Source organism: Pseudophryne corroboree, chromosome 12 (assembly GCF_028390025.1).
Source record: "Pseudophryne corroboree isolate aPseCor3 chromosome 12, aPseCor3.hap2, whole genome shotgun sequence".
Classification (NCBI taxonomy): domain Eukaryota; kingdom Metazoa; phylum Chordata; class Amphibia; order Anura; family Myobatrachidae; genus Pseudophryne; species Pseudophryne corroboree.
Window position 1 is genome coordinate 165646762 of NC_086455.1, and position 19264 is coordinate 165666025.

General features: G+C 47.8%; 1 protein-coding gene across 2 annotated transcripts in view; it reads left to right on the forward strand.

Moving 5' to 3' along the window:
• The window catches only part of VRK1 (VRK serine/threonine kinase 1), a 90251-nt gene that overhangs the window by 3044 nt on the left and 67943 nt on the right, over positions 1–19264 (forward strand). The window contains exons 2-3 of one of the 2 annotated variants that reach the window (XM_063948453.1): positions 998–1106; positions 13434–13609. In XM_063948453.1, coding sequence (XP_063804523.1) covers positions 1099–1106; positions 13434–13609 — 184 coding nt within the window. In that variant the 5' untranslated portion in view covers positions 998–1098. The remainder of the gene's footprint in view (positions 1–997; positions 1107–13433; positions 13610–19264) is intronic. The other variant, XM_063948454.1, reaches the window with a different exon arrangement.

The following is a 19264-nucleotide window of genomic DNA, read 5'->3' on the forward strand; positions in this document are numbered from 1 at the left end:
GAGTCCTGTCTCATTACAGGGAGACTGTATACATAATGTACAGGGGGGGGTCCTGTCTCATTACAGGGAGACTGTATACATAATGTACAGGGGGGGGGGGGTCCTGTCTCATTACAGGGAGACTGTATACATAATGTACAGGGGGGGGGTCCTGTCTCATTGCGGGAGAGTGTATACGTAATGTACAGGGGGGGGGTCCTGTCTCATTGCGGGAGAGTGTATACGTAATGTACAGGGGGGGGTCCTGTCTCATTGCGGGAGAGTGTATACGTAATGTACAGGGAGGGGTCCTGTCTCATTACAGGGAGACTGTATACATAATGTACAGGGGGGTCCTGTCTCATTGCAGGAGAGTATACATAATGTACATGGGAGGTTTGGTTCCATAAATAAAAAAAAGTTAGATTTTGGTACCGTGAGTGAACTCCATTTACTACTTAGTAATGGATAAAGCCGTTATATTGATGGGCTATCTGACTTTGGCTAGGGGAATTCCTATCCTTCTATGTGGTCTAATTCAGATCTTGGTAGTATCTAACTCTCTCTGCACATGTTACATCTGCCCCACCTGCAGTGCACATGGTTTTGCCCATTACCTAACAAATCTGCTGCTGCGATCAGATCTGAATTAGGCCCATAGTGTGTGAGTCCCAATATTCCTGTACAAGAACCCACTTGCTATGTGGATGTCTCCATTTTACCCCTTTATCAATTCCTGCACACCTGCAGCTGGTGACAGGCGTTGCTTTACATGTACAACTAATGCGCGTGTGGAGACTTGCGTCGCATCTCTCCGTCTCAGAATATTCCTGGTATTCGTATAGTGAGACCAAGAGATCCGATTCAGGTGTCTGCATGGATACTAGTTATACGTGGAAAGTGGTGGGTGTGGTATGGAAGGTAGATAGTAACTAGGTCGACAGGGTCTTTAGGTCGACAGGGTCTAGGTCGACAGGTCAAAAGGTCTTTTATGTTTTTTGGTGTCTTTTCTTCGTAGAGTGACCAGGAACCCCAATTAGTGCACCGTATCCCCTCGCATGGCTCGCTTCGCTCGGCACAGATTACCGTTCCGATCGTAGTCCACGTGGATCGTTAAGTATGATAAGGTAAAAAAAGAAGAAAAATCGTGAAAAACTCCTGTCGACCTAGAGACCCTGTCGACCAATAGTGGTCGACCTAGATAGTGTCGACCTAGAGACCGGATCCCGAAAGTGGTACCAACTGCCAACATTTTTGTTGTTGTTGAATTTACTGCCTACAATAATTTGCTTGCCTTATACTAGTGGGGCTATGGAAATGTAATTGCTCGTTGGCCATAATTGAACTGCATCTTATATTTTGTGAGTTAACCATATATTAAACATTAATATACCAAATGTGTGTCAGTCAGCTGAATAAATATACATGAAATAACTGGACTGCTTATAATTAAATACGTCCTACATGCTGATTGTCATTCTTCTTTAGCAGGTTCCCATGTTAGGACTGAGATGCGTCTCTGTTATAAGAAGCAGGCATGCATGTTGTGGATTAGTGGGTACATACGATGGGCCTGTATATAATAATCTGTATCAGACTATTGGGACACTGTCCTGAAGATATGGGAGGGGCCTCAGCTGTATGTAATGGAGCAAGGAGGTACAGGTTCAGTATCCCATATCCAAATATTCCAAAATGCGGAATATTCCGAAATACAGAATTTTTTTGAGTGAGATAGTGAAACCTTTGTTTTCTGATGGCTCAATGTACACAAACTTTGTTTAATACACAGTTATTAAAAATATTGTATTAAATGACCTTCAGGCTGTGTGTATATGAAACATAAATGCATTCTGTGCTTAGTTAGATCCCATCACCATGATATCTCATTACGGGATGCAATTATTCCAAAATACAGAAAAATCCGACATCCAAAATACTTCTGGTCCCAAGCACTTTGGATAAGGGATACTCAACCTGCAATATGTTACTTTATAAATAAGGGCTTCAGCTGCCTGTAATTGAGTCAGGAGGTAATACGTTATTACACAGATGCAGGTTAATCTCCGATAACACTGAACCTCATGCTTCATATCTGAAAATACTAACTTTACATTGTAGTTGTCCTTTTAAAGCATGGATATACTGCATTTGTTAGTACACAATGTCTGTGTTTATATTGGCACTATTGCCTGTCTCTTAAGGTGGGTGCACACTGATATATCTGCAGATCAATTGATCGGCAGATATATCTATGGACAGATCGGGCATAGTGTTCAGCATACACACTGCCCGATCTGTCAGTGAGTGACGTCATGAACTGGGTGGGCGTGTACACACGGCCACCCAGTTCAGCTGTCAATCACCGCTGGCTGCCGCAGCATGTGTACGCGTACACACACAGCGACACGCCAGTATATCGGTAGATATATTGGCCGTCAGCTGTGCTGCGGGGCCGACGCGATATGTCTGTAAACGAGTTCAGACACATCGGCGGACGGACCCATGGGCAGCAAAAATCCTCAATTTCTCTTTCATCCATCTGGGGGACGCTGCGCCATTACTTGTGGGTTAGAGGTGTGTGGTTGTGGAGTATGGCACAGAACTATTAAAACCTGACTCCTCCCCCCTCTAACCCCTCCCATCTCCTTCCTGCCTAGCCAGTACCTCAGTTTTTGTTTTGTGCCTGTGGAGTACAGACACAGATTTTTTTCTCTGAAGATTTTAGTTAGGTTTTTTTCTTATTTTATGATTTGAGTGCCTAGTCCCTGTATACAGGTGACAGGTACTACTAGAGTGGGGTTAGATAGAAGTCCCACTCTATAATCTGCCGCTGGAGGTCACCATACTTCGGTCACTGGGGCTGGATTCCTATTTCTAAGAAGTCGGCAGTGAGAAGGTACAGGATAGACACAATCTGTCTCTGACAGTATTGGTCTATCCTTTCCTATATCTTTCTATATTTTTCATATAGATATATATATATTTGATTTTATTTTTATTACTTGCGTGTCCCCCCTCCATCCCCCCCCCCCCCCCCCCCCCCCCCCCCCCCCCCCAACCTCCCGCACAAGCATTTATTTATTTCTGCTAACAGGGGGGGGTCACCTCTGAGTAGCCCGGGAGAGTGGTGAGTCACTCCCTGGGGGTTTACTAGATGCTGCCGAACAGAGCCGCTGTAAGTAGCGGCGCGCGGGAGCCACTACCGATCGAGTAGTGTAGCGGCGCGCGGGAGCCACTACCGATCGAGCCGCTGTACATAGCGGCGTGCGGGAGCCACTGCTGGAACAACAGATGCTGTAGGTAACGGCACCCGGGAGCCGCTTCCCGAAGAGACACGCTGTATGTAGCGGTGCGCGGGAGCCGCTACCCGAACACAGAATCTGCAGACTTCCGGTTATAGCGCGCCTATGCTGAGCTACCCTGCGCTTACTTGCTTCAAAGAAGGGATTCCCACCATGCACTACCTCACACACTCTGATCCAGCATCTACAGAGCCGGGCGCCATTTTCTCCAGAGGCAGTACGGGGGACGCGGTGCAGCACACAGCACACAACTTGGAAAATGTTTCAGTACTACTCACCCTGTTTATTAAGGGGGGATCACCTAACAGCAAGTATACTTTGGGGGCATTGTGTTATTCTATACAGAGATCTGTGGTATAGAGGGACCTGGGTTCAATCCTAGTGTCACCTAGAGGATTTCTATTAAAGTTAACAGTATTTGTTTCAATATAAATTACACAGTATGCTTCACAATACTGTCCACTACTCTACTGTGTTTATAGTTCTTTGGTAGTGCATTTGTTTAAAAAAAAAAAAAAAGACAGCTCTACAAGGGGGAAGACACCCTCGGGGTTTAAATTGCCTGCGTACAATGTTAACGGACATGTTCTGGTGCATCTGGGGTGGTCCAACAGGGAAGTTCTGCGGACCTGTCTCTGTGGACTCCAAAAATATGGGCACATGTATTACTAATTTAACTCAATCCCTAAACAAGTTTATAAACTCTGCCGGCAGTTTTCTGATACAACACGGCCACAACCGTTGCCCGCTATAACTTTATGGGGGAGGAGTTGGAGTCATTTCCATGGGAAAATGGGGACGTAGACCCAGAGTGGGACGAAGTTTCGGTCTGGGAAAGTGATTGGTCTAATAGCTCAGGTGTTAGAGTGCTGATAGGCACCATCCGTCAGACTATTACTAACAGGGATATTTTAAAGGAGCCCTAACTTAAGCCGGTTTCTCGTTCCCAAGTCCCTCAGAAGTTAAAATTTCTATATTCTTTTACAGAAAACAGCCCCAAAGGTAGACTCTTCCATTTCCCATTTAGCAGGAGCTACGGCTATTCCTTCGGTACAGTCGGTGACATTGAAAGATCCTGCAGATAGGAAGATGGCAGCAATACCTAAATCTGTTTTCTTCATCACGATTCTAGCTGGCGCTTGGATCCTCAGGGCCGCGGATGACTGACTAACACAGGTCATATCTGGAATGCAGTCTGACGATCCATCAGAAGACATTCAATTAGCAGAACAAATTTCGGCTTACTTATGTGGGTGAGACCTTGATTGATTCTACTACGCGGCGCTCCCGTATTTCTGCCTTGACAGTGTCAGCAAGACGGTCTCTTTGGCTTCGGGTTTGGAATGCCGATTGTGACTCCAAACAGACCTTGGCGGCGGTACCCTTTGAAGGTGAGTTCTCTTTGGGTCGGAATCAAAGAAGATTATTTCAGCTACTACAGAAGGGCAGGAGCCCCTTTCTTCTGGCAGTTCCTCCGAAACCGAATACTACAAGGGATCATTCCTTTCATGTACAGGACAGCGGTAGTTCCATTCCTTTCGTGCTGTCTCCACATATCCATGAAAAGAGTTTCAGAGGTGAGAGTAAACCTTCCGACAGACCTACTGCATGACGCCGGAGGGAGCAGTGACGGTTGGGACTCGGTTACTACAGTTCAACGAAGGGTGGCTCCTGTCGAAACCAGATAGGTGGGTGATGAAGGTCATATCCAAAGGATATACGTTAGATCTCGAGGAACCAGTCCCATATCGTGTGTTCTTCTCTTCTCTTCCAAACGGTCCCTCCAGATGTCGAGCTTTTCATCATGCAACAGCCACTCTTCTACGAAATGAAATAAAATTTTTCTAGTTCCCACTCCGTAGAGAGGTCGGGATTGTACTCGTGGACAAACTAGACTGTTAGTTTCAACAAAAGCTCAGAATGGACTCCATCCACTCGATTATCATCGCCATGGAACCAGGGGGATATTTGGCTTCATTAGACATAAGACGCCTATCTGCTTGATCCTATTGATACTCTTCCCTTTGGCTTATCTACGGCTTCTCCGGTATTCACAAAGATCATGGACCATGCGGTGGCAGTGTCAGGAAGTCAACATTACTCTGTATTTGGATGATCTGTTACTCAGGATACCGTCAGAGTTGATTCTTCAACAGAACTTGCGTTTCACAATAGAGACTCTACAGCCATTCGGATCAATAATAAATTGTCCAAAAGTCGTCTTGGCTTCCTTCTCAGAAAATAATTTTCTGGGACTCTTATTCGATACCAACAACCAGAAAGTATTTCTTCCTCAGTCAGGACATACAGTCCCGAATTTGAACACTGCGGCATTTACAGGTGGTTTCGGTTCTCCGATACATGCAGGTGTTAGACGAGATGGTGGCAACCTTCGAGGCAGTTCCATATACCAGGTTCATGCTCGACTCCTTCAGGCGCAGATTCTCATCCATTGGACTCGTACAGGACCTCATCTCCACTTACAGCTGTTCCGCTTGTCGGTACAGACTTGTCAGTTGCTTCGCTGGTGGCTTTACAGCTCCAATTTAACAAAAGTTCAGTTCACATTTTGGCCTTGGGTGATGGTCACTACTGATGTCAACCTCATAGGTTGGAGTACGGCTTTTCAGACTCTTCAATTTCAGGGGTTCTGGGTCAGTCAAAGAGTAGAAGTTGCAGATCAACATCTTGGAGTTGAGGACAATCCGGTAGACACTACTGCAGATTCAAACCAGAGTACAGGGTCATCCAGTGCGGATTCAGTCCGACACCACCACGGCAGTTACTTACATAAACAAGCAAGGAGACACTCGAAGCTGATCTGCCTTGACACGATCAGATTCTCCTATGGTCGGAACATTGGGTTCCGGCCAGACCCGCGATTCACATGCCAGGACTCGAGACCTGAAAAGTGGATTTCTTAAGCCGTCACACGGTGCATCCGGGAGAGTGGGAACTTCACCGGGTGGGGTTTCTGACTCTAGTAGCCCGGTCGGGGATGCCCGATGTAGATCTGATGGCGTCTCGTCTCAACAATAAATTTCATCTCTACGGGTCGTGTACTCAGGACCCTCAAGCAATTTTAATCGGCGCACTGATAGCGCTGTGGCACTTTCAACTGAGATATGTGCCACCACTTCCACTGATCCCAAGTCTGCTTCAACGCATTCAGAGAGACGGTCTTCCAATCATTCTGGTGGCCCCAGATTGGCCAAACTGACAGTGGTACGCTCTTCTGCGCACTGTGGTCATCAGGGAACCATTCCGACTCCCTCTGCATCCACATATTATGATTCAAGGAACATCTCACCACCCAGGTTGGATCGGCTGGTTTTCTTAAAAAAAAAAAAAAAGTTTTATTCCCGTCCTGTTGTGTAAATTATGATTCATGCCGGTGGCTTCTGGAATTACCACAGACTGTGGCATATTTACATTGCTTGGTGTAAAAAGCGTGGTTTACTACCGGATTTGTTTAGAGTTCCTTGTCTGTTATTCTTCCTTTAGGAGGGTCTCAATAAGGGTCTGAGACTTTCTTCACAAATGGGTCAGGCTTCTGCCTTGTCGGTTCTTTTTCAGAAGAGACTGGCTATCATTCCAGACGTTCTCACGTTCCATCAGGGATTTCTGCGGATTTAACCATTTTTTGTTCCTCCGGTTATTCCCTGGGACTTTAACTTAGTCCTTACGGATCTACATTGAGCCTTTGGCGAACGTTCCGCTGTTGTCTTTCTATTAAAAATTGCCTCAGCAAGATGAGTATCTGTATTGGAAGCTATGGTCTTGCAGACCACCTTTGTTGGTTTTTCAGGAAAATCGGGTGGTTCTGCGAACAAAACCTTCCTTCCGAAGGTTGTGTCAGCGTTTCATCTAATCAGGACATCGTCCCTTCAGCGTTTACTTCTTCATCGTCCCTCTAGCGTTTACTCCTTTTCCTTCCAGGGAGGATTCCCAGTTGACTTGTAGATGTCCTTAGGGCCTTACGGATTTCTTTATCTCGTGCGGATTCTATCCATCAAACGGATGCTTTGTTGGTTTTTGATTGATGCGTCCAAAACGAGATTGGACAACTTCCAAGTACACTATGGCTCGTTGGGTAACTTCGGTCAGCAAACAGTCTTCTGATGTTTCAATTCCTAAATCGATCCGAGCTCCTTCGCCTCGAGCTGTTGGAGTTTTCTTGGCCTGTTCGCGGGGTTACATCTATAGAGCAGCTGTGTCGGGCGGCGACCTGCTCGTCTGTGCATACGTTTAAACAGTTTTCAGACTTTCGGTTTGTAGACTGCCTTTGTTGGGCGTCACTTTTTGCGGACGGCTATGCCGTCCCCGTCTCCCTCCTCTTATTAGCTTGCTTTGGGAAATCCCACAAGTAATGGCGCAGCGTCCCCCAGATGGATGAAAGAGAAAAGGTGATTTTTGTTACTTACCGTAAAATCTCTTTCTCTGATTCCATCTGGGGGACGCTGCGATCCCTCCCAGATGTTTGTCTGGTTTAACCAGTTAATTTTCTTTGATCTATCCCCTTTGGCTTGGCTAAACGTTAACTGAGGTACTGGCTAGGCAGGAAGGAGATGGGAGGGGTTAGAGGGGGGAGGAGTCAGGTTTTAATAGTTCTGTGCCAAACTCCACAACCACACACCTCTAACCCACAAGTAATGGCGCAGCGTCCCCCAGATGGAATCAGAGAGAGAGATTTTACGGTAAGTAACAAAAATCACCTTTTCCACTGGCAAGAGGGGACATTAGTGCCAAGGCACTGTCCTAACCCCCGCCAGTATAATTTTATTAAAATAAGCGGGACAGAAGCGCGCCATTAAGGGGCGCAGCTTCTTCCTCACAGCTCACTCTCAGCTCGACGCGATTTCCTCTCCACAGGGCTGCAGAGACGCTGGTCCTTCCTCACACTGCTGACAAGTATCAGGGTGCAAAACGGGGGGGGGGGGGGGGGGGGGACACAGTATAATTTGGAGCAATATGTTTGATATTTAAAGCGCTACAGGTCTGGGGCATTTTTTTGTGTTTTCAGACCCGTTAATTTGGCGCTGGGTTGTGAGCTGGCAAATCCCCTCTGTGTCTCTCTGACAGACTTTACTGTGGGTCTGTCCCCTATATGCCTGGTGTGTCTGTGGGTGTTTGGTACACGTGTGTCGACATGCCTGAGGCTGAGCGCTCTTCCCAGGAGGAGGCTGTATTAGGGACACAAACGGCTATGGGGGTGACCCTGTCGGCACCGCCGACTCCTGATTGGGTAAATGTCTTGAATGCTAATGTGGCTCTTATTAGTAAGAGATTAGATAAGACTGAGTCTCAGACCCAGGCATGGAAGAAATCTGTGGAGGATGTGTTATTACAAGTCCAGGACCCCTCGTGGTCACAAAAACGTACTTTAAGTTTTGCCCAGTTGGCAGACACTGGTACCGACATGGACACTGATTCCAGTGTCGACTATAGTGATTCCAGATTAGATCCAAAACTGGCAAAGAGCATTCAGTACATAATTGTGGCGGTTAAAGATGTATTACTTATCACCGAGGACCCTGCTGTTCCTGATGAAAGGGTCTGTATGTATAAGGAAAAGAAACCTGAGCTAACGTTTCCTCCCTCTCATGAACTGAACACTCTATTTGAAAAAGTCTGGGAAAACCCTGACAGAAAGTTTCAGATTCCCAAAAGGATTCCGATGGCTTATCCGTTTCCCTCTGAGGATAGGGAAAAGTGGGAGTTACCCCCCATTGTAGACAAGGCCCTATCACGTTTGTCTAAAAAGTTGTCTCTTCCGTCACCTGGCACAGCAGCCCTTAAGGACCCTGCGGATCGTAAGCAAGAAACTACGTTAAAATCCATTTATGCGACCACAGGTACGCTACTCAGACCTCTCATTGCATCTGCGTGGGTGAGTAGTGCTATCGAAAAGTGGGCAGATAACTTGTCATCTGATATAGATACCCTAGATAGGGATCGCATCCTCTTGATGCTGGGTTATATCAAGGACGCTGCAGCGTACCTAAAGGAAACTGTGAGGGATATTGGCCTTTTGGGATCAAAAGCCAATGCCATGGCAGTCTCGGCTAGGCAAGCATTGTGGATTCACCAATTGATTGCTGATGCTGACTCCAAGAAAAATATGGAATCTCTACCATATAAAGGTGGTGCCTTGTTTGGTGACGGCCTCGCTGATTTGGTATCTACGGCTACCGCGGGTAAGTCATCCTTTTTGCCTTATGTTCCTCCACAACAAAAGAAAACACACCACTATCAGATGCAGTCCTTTCGGCCCAATAAATACAGAAAAGGGCTAGGTTCTTCCTTCCTTGCTACTGGAGGAAGGGGAAGAGGTAAAAGATCACCAGCCTTGTCTGGTTCCCAGGAGCAGAAGTCTTCCCCGGCTTCTGCCAACTCCACCGCATGACGCTGGGGCTCCTCTGCGGGAGTCCGCACCGGTGGGGGCACGTCTCAAACTCTTCAGTCAGTTCTGGTTTCGTTCGGACCTGGACCCATGGGTTTTACAAATAGTATCCCAAGGGTACAAACTGGAGTTTCAAGATGTTCCCCCTCGCCGATTTTTCAAATCGGCCTTACCAGCTTCTCTTCCGGACAGGGAGGTAGTATGCGACGCAATACAAAAGTTGTGTCAAAATCAGGTCATTGTCATGGTTCCCCCCCGTCATAACAGGGAGAAGGCTTTTATTCAAGCCTGTTCGTGGTCCCGAAGCCGGACGGCTCGGTCAGACCGATCCTAAACCTAAAATCCCTCAATTTCTACCTAAAAAAATTCAAGATGGAGTCTCTCCGAGCAGTGATCTCCAGTCTGGAGGAAGGGGATTTTATGGTGTCGGTGGACATAAAGGATGCCTACTTACATGTTCCCATTTATCCTCCACATCAGGCTTACCTGAGGTTTGCAATTCAGGATTGTCATTACCAATTTCAGACGTTGCCGTTTGGTCTGTCCACGGCTCCGAGGATTTTCACCAAAGTGATGGCGGAAGCAAGGAGTCACGATTATCCCGCACTTGGACGATCTGATAAAGGCGAGATCCAGGGACCAGTTGGTGCAAAATATTGCACCCTCCCTGACAGTTCTTCAACAACATGGTTGGCTCCTAAACTTGCCAAAATCACAGTTGATTCCGACGACGCGGTTGTCGTTTTTAGGAATGATTCCAGTGGAAAAGGCTCTGGAAATCCAGAGAATGGTCAAACAAATTCTGAAACCAGCAAGAGTGTCAATCCATCAATGCACTCGGTTGCTGGGGAAGATGGTTGCGGCCTACGTGGCCATTCAGTTTGGCATATTCCATGCCAGAGTGTTTCAGTGGGACCTGTTGGACAAGTGGTCCGGATCCCACCTGCACATGCACCGAAGGATAATCCTGTCTTCCAAGACCAGGATCTCACTCCTGTGGTGGCTGCACAGCTCTCGCCTCTTAGAGGGGCGCAGGTTCGGGATCCGGGGCTGGATCCTAGTAACCACGGATGCAAGTCTCCGAGGCTGGGGAGCAGTCACACAGGGGGAAAACTTCCAAGGAAGATGGTCAAGCCAGGAAACTTGTCTCCACATAAACATTCTGGAGTTAAGGTCCATTTACAACCGCCTTCTACAAGCGGAACATCTTCTTCGCAGTCTGCCCGTATTGATACAGTCGGACAATGTAACAGCAGTAGCGTACATAAACCGCCAGGGCGGAACAAAAAGCAGAGCGGCAATGGCAGAAGCCACAAAGGTTCTCCGCTGTGCGGAAAAGCATACAAGAGCTCTGTCAACGATCTCCATTCCAGGAGTGGACAACCGGGAAGCAGACTTTCTCAGCAGACACTATCTCCATCCAGGAGAGTGGGGCCTACATCAAGAGGTCTTCACAGAAGTGACAAGTCATTGGTGAATTCCTCAAATAGACATGATGGCATCTCGTCTCAACAAGAAGCTTCAGAGAGATTGTTCCAGGTCGAGGGACCCTCAAGCAATAGCAGTGGATGCACTGGTGACACCATGGGTGTTTCAGTCGGTGTATGTATTCCCTCCACTTCCTCTCATTCCAAAAGTTCTAAAGATCATAAGAAGAACAAAGATTCAAGCGATCTTCATTGTCCCAGACTGGCCAAGGAGGACTTGGTATCCAGAACTTCAGGAATTACTCATAGGAGATCCCTGGCTGCTTCCTCTACGCGAGGACCTGTTACAACAGGGGGCGTGCGTGTATCAAGACTTACCGCGGCTACGTTTGACGGCATGGAGGTTGAACGCCAAATCCTAGCCCGAAAGGGTATTCCCAGTGAAGTCATTCCCACACTTATTCAGACCAGGAAGGGAGTAACGTCGAAACATTACCACTGTATTTGTAGAAAATATGTTTCTTGGTGTGAATCCAAGAAGGCTCCTACGGAAGAATTTCAGCTAGGACGTTTTCTCCATTTTCTACAAGCAGGTGTGGATACGGGCCTAAAGTTGGGCTCAATTTAGGTACAGATTTCAGCCTTATCGGTTTTCTTTCAAAAACAATTGGCCTCCCTTCCAGAAGTTCAGACTTTCGTGAAAGGTGTGTTGCACATCCAACCTCCATTTGTGCCCCCAGTGGCACCATGGGATCTTAACGTGGTGTTGCAGTTCCTTCAATCACATTGGTTTGAACCTTTACAGAAGGTGGGGTTGAAATTCCTCACTTGGAAAGTGGTCATGCTGTTGGCCTTGGCATCCGCAAGGCGGGTGTCTGAGGTAGCGGCCTTGTCTCACAAGAGCCCTTATTTGATCTTCCATGAAGATAGAGCAGAGTTGAGGACTCGTCAGCAATTTCTGCCGAAGGTGGTTTCATCTTTCCACATGAACCAACCTATTGTGGTGCCAGTGGCTACTGACGCCTTAATTGGGTCAAAGTCTCTGGATGTGGTCAGAGCTTTGAAAATTTATGTCGCCAGAACGGCTCAGGTTAGGAACACGGAGGCTCTGTTTGTCCTGTATGCTCCCAACAAGATTGGGTGTCCTGCTTCCAAGCAGACCATTGCACGCTGGATCTGTAATATGACTCAGCATGCTCATTCCACTGCTGGATTGCCGTTACCGAAACCAGTAAAGGCCCATTCTACTAGAAAGGTGGGCTCGTCCTGGGTGGCTGCCCGGGGGGTCTCGGCATTGAAACTTTGCCGAGCAGCTACTTGGTCGGGTTCAAACACTTTTGCAAAGTTTTACAAGTTTGATACCCTGGCCGATAATGACCTCAAGTTTGGTCAATCGGTGCTGCAGAGTCATCCGCACTCTCTCGCCCGTTCTAGAGCTTTGGTATAATTCCATGGTTCTAATGGTGACCCCAGCATCCTCTAGGACGTATGAGAAAATGGGATTTTAATACCTACCGGTAAATCCTTTTCTCTTAGTCCGTAGAGGATGCTGGGCACCCGTCCCAGTGCGTACTGTATCTGCAGTTATTAGTTATGGTTACACACATGTTGTGTTACGTTTATAGTCAGCCTGTTGCTGAAATTGTTCATGCCGTTGGCTTGTGTTCTGTTGAATGCCACGTTGTGCGACATGCTTGAGGTGTGAGCTGGTATGAATCTCACCTTAGTTTAACAATAAATCCTTTCCTCAAAATGTTCGTCTCCCTGGGCACAGTTACTATAACTGGAGTCTGGAGGAGGGGCATAGAGGGAGGAGCCAGTTTATACCCTTTGAAAGTCTTAAAGTGCCCATGTCTCCTGCGGATCTCGTCTATACCCCATGGTTCTAATGGTGACCCCAGCATCCTCTACGGACTAAGAAAAGGATTTACCGGTAGGTATTAAAATCCCATTTTTGCCATCCAGCTTTAATTGGTGGAGAAGGGGTTCTCTGGATGTGAGGCCCATCCATGTGCTGAAATCTGAATGTGGTTTGCGGTTGACCATTCACAGGATACTGGTGTGTGATGGGGAAAGATGACTATTGTCCAATGACTGCTGAGAGAGTTGTAGCAAATTTAATTTTAAGTAGCACAGGTAAGTAAATTTGATGTAGAATTTAGTAACCTGTTGGTCAAATCTAGGAGCCAGGAAAGATTCCTTTGACAACAGTAAAATAGACCCTTAGAAGATAAACAAGGTTATGTTTATTTGTTGGTTATTCCCGTCCTAGGATTTTACAGCCCTCAATGTAGCATAACTTCCAACAATTGCTTTCAGATCCAGAAAAATGCCGCCTCGTAAGAAGGACGCTGCAGCAGCTGCCAGGAAGGCTCCAGCTAAGCGGAAGCTGGCGGAGGAGTTCCCACCAGGAGAGGTACTGATTGATTCTGCAAAAAAGCAGTGGAAACTGGGATTGCCCATCGGACAGGGTGGCTTTGGACGTCTCTATCTTGGTAAGGGGTTTTTGGTATTCGGAATCTAATCGCTGTACTTTGCTTTTAACGATAACCTGCTCTGTACAGAGAACATTTGGAGCTGGACAGTCTTGGGTTGTTTCTTATGTCGCCATACGTGAAACCTTTAGAACGTTTCTTCCCACTCTGATATCTTAGGTTTTATCTCCTAATGATGGTCACCAATTGCTGGGTTCTGCACACTGGGACATCTGTCCATACTATACTGTAGCTTACTTCAGCTTTCCAGTTTCCTGTAATCTTTTCCATAAAATGTAAGAATAAATAATCTTCCGTGAATGAAATATTTTGGCCCGCTCCAACAATCTACTCATCAGAAACACATTGGGCGATTTCTCCTGTTGAACATTTTATTTCTCAGGAAATGGAACCTTTCTGCAATATGTGTACAGGGGTGTGACAGATAATCCAGGCGTTCAGGATGCCGGCTGTCACATGACCGACCACAGCAAATACAGCAAATACAAGACTACCAACAGGTGTGGGGGTTAAGTATCCTAACATAATCTGGATCTGCCAGTCTTATACCATCAGAGGCTGCACCGTCACCTTATTCTACCCGCAGATCCTAACACATGCTGCATCTGCCAGTCTTATACCATCAGAGGCTGCACCGTCACCTTATTGTACCCGCAGACCCTAACACGTGCTGCATCTGCCAGTCTTATACCATCAGAGGCTGCACCGTCACCTTATTGTACCCGCAGACCCGAACACATGCTGCATCTGCCAGTCTTATACCATCAGAGGCTGCACAGTCACCTTATTGTACCCGCAGCCTCCAACACGTGCTGCATCTGCCAATCTTATACCATCAGAGGCTGCACCGTCACCTTATTGTACCCGCAGACCCTAACACATGCTGCATCTGCCAGTCTTATACCATCAGAAGCTGCACCGTCACCTTATTGTACCCGCAGCCTCCAACACATGCTGCATCTGCCAGTCTTATACCATCAGAGGCTGCACAGTCACCTTATTGTACCCGCAGCCTCCAACACATGCTGCATCTGCCAATCTTATACCATCAGAGGCTGCACCGTCACCTTATTGTACCCGCAGACCCTAACACATGCTGCATCTGCCAGTCTTATACCATCAGAAGCTGCACCGTCACCTTATTGTACCCGCAGCCTCCAACACATGCTGCATCTGCCAGTCTTATACCATCAGAGGCTGCACCGTCACCTTATTGTACCCGCAGACCCTAACACATGCTGCATCTGCCAGTCTTATACCATCAGAAGCTGCACCGTCACCTTATTGTACCCGCAGCCTCCAACACATGCTGCATCTGCCAGTCTTATACCATCAGAGGCTGCACAGTCACCTTATTGTTCCCGCAGCCTCCAACACATGCTGCATCTGCCAATCTTATACCATCAGAGGCTGCACCGTCACCTTATTGTACCCGCAGACCCTAACACATGCTGCATCTGCCAGTCTTATACCATCAGAAGCTGCACCGTCACCTTATTGTACCCGCAGCCTCCAACACATGCTGCATCTGCCAGTCTTATACCATCAGAGGCTGCACCGTCACCTTATTGTACCCGCAGATCCTAACACATGCTGCATCTGCCAGTCTTATACCATCAGAGGCTGCACCGTCACCTTATTGTACCCGCAGACCCGAACACATGCTGCATCTGCCAGTCATACCATCAGAGGCTGCACCGTCACCTTATTGTACCCGCAGCCTCCAACACATGCTGCATCTGCCAGTTTTATACCATCAGAGGCTGCACCGTCACCTTATTGTACCCGCAGATCCTAACACATGCTGCATCTGCCAGTCATACCATCAGAGGCTGCACCGTCACCTTATTGTACCCGCAGCCTCCAACACATGCTGCATCTGCCAGTCTTATACCATCAGAGGCTGCACCGTCACCTTATTGTACCCGCAGATCCTAACACATGCTGCATCTGCCAGTCTTATACCATCAGAGGCTGCACCGTCACCTTATTGTACCCGCAGCCTCCAACACATGCTGCATCTGCCAGTCTTATACCATCAGAGGCTGCACCGCCACCTTATTGTACCCGCAGCCTCCAACACATGCTGCATCTGCCAGTCTTATACCATCAGAGGCTGCACCGTCACCTTATTGTACCTGCAGACCCTAACACGTGCTGCATCTGCCAGTCTTATACCATCAGAGGCTGCACCGTCACCTTATTGTACCCGCAGATCCTAACACGTGCTGCATCTGCCAGTCTTATACCATCAGAGGCTGCACCGTCACCTTATTCTACCCGCAGATCCTAACACGTGCTGCATCTGCCAGTCTAATACCATCAGAGGCTGCACCGTCACCTTATTCTACCCGCAGATCCTAACACATGCTGCATCTGCCAGTCTTATACCATCAGAGGCTGCACCGTCATCTTATTGTACCCGCAGATCCTAACACATGCTGCATCTGCCAGTCTTATACCATCAGAGGCTGCACCGTCACCTTATTCTACCCGCAGATCCTAACACATGCTGCATCTGCCAGTCTTATACCATCAGAGGCTGCACCGTCACCTTATTGTACCCGCAGACCCTAACACATGCTGCATCTGCCAGTCTTATACCATCAGAGGCTGCACCGTCACCTTATTCTACCCGCAGATCCTAACACATGCTGCATCTGCCAGTCTTATACCATCAGAGGCTGCACCGTCACCTTATTGTACCCGCAGACCCTAACACATGCTGCATCTGACAGTCTTATACCATCAGAGGCTGCACCGTCACCTTATTCTACCCGCAGATCCTAACACATGCTGCATCTGCCAGTCTTATACCATCAGAGGCTGCACCGTCACCTTATTGTACCCGCAGACCCTAACGTGCTGCATCTGACAGTCTTATACCATCAGAGGCTGCACCGTCACCTTATTGTACCCGCAGACCCGAACACATGCTGCATCTGCCAGTCTTATACCATCAGAGGCTGCACCGTCACCTTATTCTACCCGCAGATCCTAGCACATGCTGCATCTGCCAGTCTTATACCATCAGAGGCTGCACCGTCACCTTATTCTACCCGCAGCCTCCAACACATGCTGCATCTGCCAGTCTTATACCATCAGAGGCTGCAGTCACCTTATTGTACCCGCAGACCCTAACACATGCTGGATCTGCCAGTCTTATACCATCAGAGGCTGCACCGTCACTTTATTGTACCCGCAGACCCGAACACATGCTGCATCTGCCAGTCTTATACCATCAGAGGCTGCACCGTCACCTTATTGTACCCGCAGCCTCCAACACATGCTGCATCTGCCAGTCTTATACCATCAGAGGCTGCATCGCCACCTTATTGTACCCGCAGCCTCCAACACATGCTGCATCTGCCAGTCTTATACCATCCGAGGCTGCACCGTCACCTTATTGTACCCGCAGACCCTAACACATGCTGCATCTGCCAGTCTTATACCATCAGAGGCTGCACCGTCACCTTATTGTACCCGCAGACCCGAACACATGCTGCATCTGCCAGTCTTATACCATCAGAAGCTGCACCGTCACCTTATTGTACCCGCAGCCTCCAACATATGCTGCATCTGCCAGTCTTATACCATCAGAGGCTGCACCGTCACCTTATTGTACCCGCAGATCCTAACACATGCTGCATCTGCCAGTCATACCATCAGAGGCTACACCGTCACCTTATTGTACCCGCAGCCTCCAACACATGCTGCATCTGCCAGTCTTATACCATCAGAGGCTGCACCGCCACCTTATTGTACCCGCAGCCTCCAACACATGCTGCATCTGCCAGTCTTATACCATCAGAGGCTGCACCGTCACCTTATTGTACCCGCAGCCTCCAACACATGCTGCATCTGCCAGTCTTATACCATCAGAGGCTGCAGTCACCTTATTGTACCCGCAGACCCTAACACATGCTGCATCTGCCAGTCTTATACCATCAGAGGCTGCACCGTCACCTTATTGTACCCGCAGCCTCCAACACATGCTGCATCTGCCAGTCTTATACCATCAGAGGCTGCACCGTCACTTTATTGTACCCGCAGATCCTAACACATGCTGCATCTGCCAGTCTTATACCATCAGAGGCTGCACCGTCACCTTATTGTACCCGCAGCCTCCAACACATGCTGCATCTGCCAGTCTTATACCATCAGAGGCTGCACCGTCACCTTATTGTACCCGCAGACCCTAACACATGCTGCATCTGCCAGTCTTATACCATCAGAGGCTGCACCGCCACCTTTTCTCTTTCATCCATCTGGGGGACGCTGCGCACTTACTAATGGGGTTAGAGTGTGTGGGAAGGGAGTTTGGCACAGAACCTATAGAAATCAACTCCTCCCCCCTCTAACCCCTCCCATCTACATCCTGTTCAGGAATTACCTCAGTTTTAGTTTTGTGCCTGAGGAGTACAGGCACAGTTTCTATGCCTATAGTTTTTTAGTTAGGTTTTCTTTTCCTTTTATTTGAGTTTTGTTGGATACTTAGTCCCTGTTTACAGGTGACAAGTATAGGTAGAGTGGGGTTAGCTAAGGAGGCTGTTTAAGCCAGATTTCCCACTCTAAATAGCCTCTGGGAAGCCACCATACTGAGGTCACTGGGGCTTTTTCTGTTTTTTTTTTTTTTTTTTTCCGGGCAGAGATCCGAGGAGGCACTATTCAGGTAGGACAGCCACAACCTGCCTGAGCAGAGTTGGACTGTTAATTACTTACATTAATATTTATACAAATGCTGTCTGTGTAGTCCCCCCCCCTCCCCTCCGCTGGCGACTGTATGTTAAGCATGGGAGATGCTGTCTGACAGAGACCGCTTACATGAGACACGCTGCCACGGTGATTTACCGCTGCTGTACACAGAGGTGAGGCAGCGGGATCTTATACAGACAGAGCGGTTCTGACGGAGATGTAAACTCTCTCCGCTCCCGCCTGTACCTCCATAGAAGCCACGCTCCCAATACAGAGGGAGGAAGAAGGTTCCCTTGTTGAAGTGGATTGGACGGCTAGCCGTAGCAGTGTTACAGAAGGGGAAGTCAGCGCTTCCCGCCTTGTTCTTCCCGCTTGGCTAGTTAGTAACGGTCTGCCTCCATTTTCCTTGTTAGGCTAGCTTGATTTACCGGCGCCATCTTCTCCACGCTTGTGGTAGAGTTACACAGCGGGAGATGCTGCGCAGCATACAGCAGCACACTGGAGATCCCAGCCAGGATTGGCTCACAGCAAGTATTATAGTTAACCTGTGCTTGTTTTTTAGTTACTTTCTTAATTATATAGCCTGTAGTGCAGTGACAGTCACTTAATTTATTTTTGGGGAGTCACTGTTATTCATTTACTCACCCTGTTATTTCTACAGGGGAGTTCATATGTTTACAAGGCATTTATTAGAGGGGATTTCTACTTACTTCTCTCTATTGCATTTTTCACTACTATTTGGGTTACTATTAGTTACTTGTAAGAATTATTTATGGCAATAAGCCGGACACATTTACCAAAAGAAGCAGGCTCAGTTGTTTATTTGTCCTGTTTCACAGTGCGGCTCCACACTTGTAAGGGCTAACACAGATCCAGGTCCCCTCTGTACTGCATGCTCTGAAACACCTGTGACGGAGCAGCGGGGTAATTCTGTAGATCAGGTAATACCTCTGTGGGCCA